Source organism: Chiloscyllium plagiosum, chromosome 31 (genome assembly GCF_004010195.1).
Source record: "Chiloscyllium plagiosum isolate BGI_BamShark_2017 chromosome 31, ASM401019v2, whole genome shotgun sequence".
Classification (NCBI taxonomy): domain Eukaryota; kingdom Metazoa; phylum Chordata; class Chondrichthyes; order Orectolobiformes; family Hemiscylliidae; genus Chiloscyllium; species Chiloscyllium plagiosum.
Genome location: NC_057740.1, coordinates 38,865,860 through 38,873,833, shown reverse-complemented (window position 1 = coordinate 38,873,833; position 7,974 = coordinate 38,865,860). Strand labels below are relative to the sequence as shown.

At 43.9% G+C, this 7,974-nt stretch overlaps 1 protein-coding gene across 3 annotated transcripts in view; it reads right to left on the bottom strand.

Annotated features, from left to right (window-relative positions):
- Positions 1-507: 507 nt before the first annotated feature.
- Positions 508-7,974, bottom strand: part of slc5a5 (solute carrier family 5 member 5) — a 52,873-nt gene continuing 45,406 nt past the window's right edge. For all 3 annotated transcript variants that reach the window (XM_043721428.1, XM_043721427.1, XM_043721429.1), the window contains 4 exons: positions 5,073-5,278; positions 4,379-4,482; positions 3,700-3,800; positions 508-2,255 (listed from right to left, as the gene is read on the bottom strand). In XM_043721428.1, the coding sequence (XP_043577363.1) occupies positions 2,052-2,255; positions 3,700-3,800; positions 4,379-4,482; positions 5,073-5,278 (615 nt within the window). In that variant the 3' untranslated portion in view covers positions 508-2,051. The remainder of the gene's footprint in view (positions 2,256-3,699; positions 3,801-4,378; positions 4,483-5,072; positions 5,279-7,974) is intronic.

Sequence of the window (7,974 nt, the reverse complement as noted above, 5' to 3'; positions counted from 1 at the left end):
GGCAGCATCCAAGGAGCAGGAGAATTGACGTTTCGGGCATGAGCCCTTCCTCAGGAATGGGAAGAAACCAAAGCACCCAGAGGAAACCCACACAAACACGGAGAGAATGTGCAAACTCCACACAGTCGCCCAAGTGTGGGATCGAACCTGGGTCTCTGGTGCTGTGAGGCAGCAGTGCTAACCACTGAGCCACCGTACCACCCCTGTACAGTCAGCCAGCTCGGAGTCAGTCCTCAGAGAGGAGATTCTAACCTAACATTTATTTTTCCATTTTGTTTTTTTTATTCCCCGCATGATTACCTAACAGCGGTAGTGCTTATTTCCTTTCCCCAAGCACCCATGTTGTGTGTGTGCAGGTGTGAGACACTGAAAAACAATAAGTGCATAAATCTTTATTCAAATTTCCACTACCAGGAAGAAAGGAAACACCCGAGTGGCCAGTGACAAGCAGTGCCCTACACAAAAGGCAATGCTGTGTGATCAAACAGTGAAGGGGGTGGGCAGGGATTAAATCAAAATAGAGTCAGAGGGGGAAATAAAACACTCCACACCTCGCGGTGCCCACCTCTCCCTGAAAATCATGGACATAACAGAGGGCTAAGTCTATAAGGATATGGCTCAATTGGAACAGCATTTCCTGCATCTCCATCATTCATAATCATATTAGTACTTCCGAGCTTATTCCCAATATGTTTATACTAGAACTTGCAGGTTATTTTGATTGCCAAAGCCAGATGGTCCCAATGATTGTGGGTGGACTATTGCAAAATCAATGCAATTACAAAAAAAAATTCATATGCTATTCCAAAGCTGGAAGACTGTATTGAGAAGGTGGGACAAGCAACTTATGTTTCGAAGCTGGTCTTACTCAGAGGATACCAGCAGGTACCTTCATCTGAGAGAGTGAAGGAAGTTTCAACTGTTGTGACACCAAATAGATGTTACCAAATTAAAGTCATACCATTCAATAACTTATCCCATTGTTAAAAAAACTCCTTCACTGTCCAATTTAATTTGAGAAATCTCCAATTCAGTATCATCTGAAATTGGTTCTTCACCCTATGTAGTAACTGTAAAATTTGACACGTCATCCAAATATGTAGTCTCTGAACTCTGACTTACCAAGGTTTCCTTGATTAATTGTAGTGATTCTCTCACATCATGTCCAAAACCTAATTAAAATAGACTCAAATTTGTAGATTCATTAGGTGCATCCCTAATTTCAAAAGTACAATTGGAATTCCTTTATCCCAGTCCTCATGACCATAAGCCTTTAAATTTGGTCTTTAAAATTTGATGCCACCATTCTAATGCTTCCTGAAATTTTGGATGGCATGCAGTGGACTGGAATTGTTTTGTTCCTAAACTATCAATAATTCGCTTGAACAATTTTGATGTAAATTCTGACCTTTGATCCAATTGTACTTCTGTGGGGTAGTCCACGTCTCGTAAAAACATTGGAGTAACTCCTCTATAATCATTTCAACTGTGATATTGTATAATGGAATGACCTCTGGAAATCTCATAGACACATCCATTATCATTAACAAAGACGATTCCCACTTTTTGGTTTAGCTAGGGGTCCTATGAAATCAATTAAGTTTCTTGTAAAAGGTTCCTCAAATGCAAGAATGGGTATTAAAGGTGCTGGCTTTACTGCTGCCTGAGGGTTTCCAAATATCTCTCATGTATGACAGGTCGGGCAAAATTCAACCACATCTTTATGCAATCCAGGCCAATCAAAGTATTTTTGTATTTTGGATTGGCCTTTCCTTAGTCCCAAATGACCTCTGACTGGTAATTCATGTGCCACCCGCAACAACTTCCTTCTATAACCCATTGGTAATACAACTTGATGAACCTCTGTCCATTTCTCACCTGCCTGGAGAGTTAGAGGTAGTTTTGTTTGGTGGTCCAATCACAAGCCAGAACAGAATGGAGACCAGATTTACAAAGTGGAAGTATGTGTTATAAGTCTACAATCAGCAGGCGCTGTGAAGTTCACTGATAGCCATGAGTTGCGTTGATCCCCAGTTCAGAGGAACGCAGTCTCAAACATAGCTTTCTCTCAGAGGAGGTAAATAACTTTCAACCACGATCGAGGAGCTGCTTTGATCCAGCCTGACATTCCATTGAGTGGGGTCCACGTCCTGGACTGGTGATTGCTCGAGGTCTGGTTTGTCTCGGGCTGGAACAGTCGATGCCATTGAGTTTGTCTCTTTCAGAGCAGCCTTGCTGCTTTCCAAATCAGGAAGCTGTGGAAACGGAAACAAGAGGTCACAGAGTCAAACAGCACGGAAACAGACCCTTCGGCCCAACACGTCCATGCTGACCAGGTTCCCTAAACTGAACTAGCCCCATTTGCCTGTGATTGACCCATATCTGACGTCATGATATCACTTCCACAATTAAGGATGTAAGATAAGGGGGCAAAGCCAGAATGCCTTGCATTTTTATGGCACCTTTCATGATCTCTGCACATCCCTGGCCAGCCCACCAATTACTGAAGGCTAGTCACTGCTGGAACACAAGGACAGGCAACAACAATCTGTGTACAACAAGATCCCACTAACAGCACAGTGATAACAGCACAGTGGCTAATACTGCTGCCTCTCAGTACCAGGGACCTGGGTTTGATTCAGTCTGGAGACCTGACCACTACAGGTACTTTACTGCCTTGAAGGCATCCAATGATCCAGGAATGCAAGTTGTCTTTTTTGTTCAGTGAAGAAGACTACCACAGGACTGGTAGTGAGGTGGTCGCCATAACCGTGCACAGCTGTCCTCACTCCCTGCCCCTGCACATCCATTCTCAGCAAGCCCCGACACCCTCTACAGCCCTGTCTCCAATACTCTCTGCTCCACGTTGCCTGTATACCTCCTAATGCCTCCAGCCACCACACTCCTATTTCCACACTCCTCCCCCCCTACAATGCCTCCTCAAAAACCCCCTCTATACATACCCACTACCCTAATGCCCTTCCACTCCTGTTGTAGGAAACACGGCAGCCATTTTGTGCACAAGAAAATCCCACAAATGTTTTGTGCACAATGTATATCCCACAGCCAATGACCAGTCGCTATCTCAGAATCCCTACAAATCAGATAGAGGCCATTCAGCCCATTGACTCTGCACTGATCCTCCAAAGAGCATCCCACCCTATCCCCTGTACCCAGATCCCTTCCCTACATCCATCGCCAATAGACACCACAACCATCCATCCTCACCCCCACAGCTCCCCACTTCTACAGCTGGCTCCTGTACCTTCACCCCAACCTCCCACACCCCACAGATCTCAGGCTGACATACCGTCCCCCTCCCCCACCCCAGGCCCACTGCCTCACGATTGCCCCACCTCCACTCCTTCTCCCTCCTCTCTATATGTCAACCTCACATGTCCACTTCTTTACCCCTCAAACATCACTGTTGATAAACTGCTCCATGTCTCCAACCTTTCTCTGCTGAGGGTTGAATGGAGTATGGTTTAGATGGGCTGTGGGGGAGACGGGGTGAGTGAAACACATCAACAGCAACAATAAATACTTAAATAAATACTTAATGTTTCCAAAGGCACATCGAGGGTTTTTATAAAATGAGTGATATAAGGGGATATTAGATGAGATGCCCAAGAGAACAGGGCAGATACACAGGGCCAATATTGCACTGTATCACATCAACGTGGTATTTGTTAAATTTACCTCCTTCTTGTTCAATTGTTCTGTCTCTTCAGAAACTGGTTTCTTTTTTGAAAGATCCCACCAGAGTAAACCATTGGCAATATCTTCTCTTTTAGTTGGCCCTAAGAAAAGAGAGAAGGAAAGACAGTCTAGTGGCCACACCCTCTCGGTGAAAGGAAGTTGATGGCTTGTGGCATTAACACCAACCTATTAATTCCGAGACCCAAGTAATGTTCTGAAGATATGGGTCTGAAGCCTGCCACAGCAGATGGCAGAATTTGAACTGAATAAAAATCTGGAATTAAGTATCTCATGGTGACCGTGAGACCATTGTCGGGAAATTCCCCATAGAGTTCACTCATGTCCTTCAGGGAAGGAAACTGCTGCCTTCACTTGGTCTGGCCTACATGTGACTCCAGACCCAAGGCAATTAGGGATGGGCAATAAATGCAGCCTGGCCAGCCACACCCTCATCCCATAAATGAATAAACAAAAAAAAGTCACACAATCTCCATTAGTTCCTTTTCCTGAGAAGGTGAACTCCCATTGAAGACTACCCCACTCACTTCTGAACTGTCCTTTTTCCAATTTTGTTTTAACGTCTAGTAAAGATTTGGTAAAATGATACAATTGCCTTATGACCATCTGCCACACACCTTTCTGGCCAGGATTCAGCCTGATGTTCAGGACATTTCTTTACCTGATAAATAGCTGACTCCAATACCAACGATCACCGTTATTAATGTTCCCAGGAGACCATAGTAAAGATAAGATAAGGCATAGAACTGATCCACAATGTTGGACCTGCAAACACAATTGGAGATGTCAATAACTTGACAGTGAACTGCGGTCTCCTGCCTCCTGCCTGAGCAGGGACTTTATTGACAGATAAAAAGGAACATTTCCACTGGTTAGGGATCCTCGAACTAGGGACATAGTCCGAGAATTAAGGCCAGACCGTTCAGGTGAGGTGTTAGGAAGCTCTTCCGCACACAAAGGGTGGGAGAGGCTTGGGACTCTCTTCCACAAATGGCAGTAGATGTTGAATCAGTTGCTAATTTTGTATCTGAGCTGGAAAAGTTTTGTTAAGCAAAAGCATGAAGGGACATGGGCCAAATGCGAGCATATGGAGTAAGGCCACCATCTGGTTGAATGGTGGAGAAGGCTCGAGGGGCTGAATGGCCTCCTTCTGTTCCTATATCTCTGCCACGGCTTCCGATTCTGGACCTGAATGAAAACGAAGGCCCAATTCTGAATTAGCTCTGAGGTAGTGAGAGAACCAGGAAGGAGAGTAAGATCCGAAGCTGTCAGCGCATGGCTGGGAACACGTCCCGAAGATGTGGGCGTTATGGAGACATTCTTTGACTCTGTGATAGAACAGGGTTCACTCTCACCTCTTCTTCAGTCCAGACAGCAGCGTCACCTTGTCAATAAACCAAGCACTGCCATTGACTGTAGCGTTGGCACTGTACACAGGATGACAGCTGCCTGTGTTGAATGGCAGGACCCCCATTATCTCAGGGGAGGGTGGGTACAGAATGCCCCCGATGGACACCCAGAGACAAATGGCAAATCCAGCTGCTAAGCCTGAAAATACACCCTGAAAGTAAAGAAAACACAGTGGAATATTTAATCCAAATGAACTTATTGTATTTGGGAAACCACTGAAAAAAAGGTGGAGACCAGCAACTTATATTAGGAGAGCCTAAGGACTGACAGATTAATTTGAATGAATGCTACAATGTAACACATCGCATAGAAACAGGCCATTCAGTCCATCTAGTCCATATTCCCACAGTATGTCATCTCAAACAATCCTCTATTCCGATCTCCCTCAGACACAGATGGACCAAGTCACTGGCTATTAAAGGAAGTGTCAGACTGTACCCTGCACTAAGTTGTTTGCCCATCTTGGCTACTATTTTGAAGCTTTGACATTAGCCAGAGTGCCCTGTACCTCCCTGTGGTTTGTTCGTCTACCCACTTTGGAGAAGCCAGAATATCATCATCATGAAGACCGATCTTTCATTTACATGGAGCCTTTAATGTAAACTTAAACTGTACAGTGCAAAAACGGGCCATAAAGCTCAACCACCTAGCATCTCCTTCAATCTCATTCACGATCATGTCTTTAAGTATTGTCCACTGAACACATACTAACATCGATTTGAGCAAAACATGAACTGAAGCTACTGCTGCCTTTGCGTTGACAGGATTTAACCTCAGATTAAAACCTAAAGAAAGAGTTCACTGAACAGACACAAACAAAGAACAAAACCAGGCCATTTGGCCCTTCGTGCCTGCTCCCCCATGTAATAAGACTGTGGCTGATTTGATTTTAATCTTATCTCTACATTCTTGCGAATCCCTGGCAGTATTTCATCCCCTTGGTAATCAGGGATCTATTCACTTCCGTCTTAAAAAGGTTTAAAGATCGTAAACTTTAGGAACAGAAGTAGGCCATTCAGCCCATCGAGTCTGTTCTGATATTCAGTGAGATGATCCTCAACTCCACATGCTGGCTTTTCCCCATAACCCTTGATTCCCCTTACTTTCTGACTTAGCCTTGAATATACTTAGTGATTGGTGAACTGGATTGGTTGTTACAATGATCAATGAGAATCAATTAGATAACGGGCCCAAAACTGTTCACACTATTCCAGCCATGGTCTGAACAGGTGCCTTGTATAGTTTCAGCAAAACCTCCCTGTTTTTACACCAAATTCTCTTTGAAATAAAACCAATACTCTATTTGCCTTCCCTATCATCCACTAATGTTGTGTGATTCATGGACAAGTCCTCCTCAGTTCTGTAGCCCTCTGCAGTATTTCTCCATTTAAATAAAATTCAATTCTGCTATTTTTTCCTGTCAAGCTGCATGACCTCACATTTCCCCAAATTATATTCCATTGACCAAATTTTCACCCACTCGCTAAACCTGTTTATATCCTTCTTAAAACCCTTGTATTATCCTCACCACTTGTGTTCCCACTTATAATTGCGTCAAATTATGTGAAAGTTTGGGATCCACTGCCTTTTGAGGAAGAGAATACCAAAGACTGACAACTCTCTGAAAGAAATTATGTTTTCTCATCAATGTCTCGCATGGGAGATCCCTTATTTCTGAACTTTGCACCTTAATTCTAGATTCTCCCACAAGAAGAAACATCTTTTCCATTTCAACCCGGTTAAATCCTCTCAGGATCTTATCTGTTTCAATTAAGTCACTTTTAAAGTCGAGAGAATACTGCCCGAGCCTGACCAAATTTTCCACAACAGGCAATCTACTCATTAACACATTAAACTATGACCTACAGAGAAGATGGTAAAAGAGGGGGAGCTGTGACATTGTTGATCAGGAACAATATTACAGTTGTAGAAAGGATGTTTGGGGACTTGTTAACTGAGATAGTATGGGCTGAGGTTAGAAACCGGAAAGGAGAAGTCACCATACTGGGAGTTTTCTTTAGGCCTCCGAATAGTCCAGTGATGTAGAGGAAAGGATAGCAAAGATGATTCTCGATAGGAGTGAGAGGGGCAGGGTAGTTGTCATGGGGAACTTCAAATATCCAAATATTGACTGGGATCACTACAGTACGAGTACTATAGATGGGTCAGTTTTTGTCCAGTATGTGCAGGAGGGCTTCCTGAAACAGTATGTAGACAGGCCAACAAGGGGCGAAGCCATTTTAGATTTAGTACTGGGTAACGAGCCTGGCCAGGTGTTAGATTTGGAAGTAGGTGAGCACTTTGGAGACAGCGATCACAATTCTGTCAGGTTTACTTTAGTGATGGGAAGGGATAGGTGTACTCCACTGAGCAAGAATTACAGCTGGGAGAAGGGAAATTACGATGCAATTAGGAAAGATTGAGGAAGCGTAGAATGGGGAAGGAAACTGCAGGGGATGAGCACATTAAAAATGTGGAGCTTATTCAAGGAAAAGCTCCTGTGTGTCCTAGATAAGTATGCACCTTTCAGGCAGGGAGGAAGATATAGAACGCGTGAGCCGTGGTTTACTAAGGAAGTGGAATCCCTGGTCAAGAAGAAGACGAAGGCTTATGTTAAGACAAAATGTGAAAACTCAGTTAGGGCGCTTGAGGGTTACAAGGAAGTCAGGAAAGACCTAAAAAGAGAGCTCAGAAGAGCCAGGAGGAGACATGAGAAGTTGTTGGTGGATAGGATCAGGGTTAACCCTAAGGCTTTCCATAGGTATGTCAGGAATAAAAGAATGACGAGAGTTAAATTAGGGCCAATCAAGAATAATAGTGGGAAGTTGCGTGTGGAGTCAGAGGAGA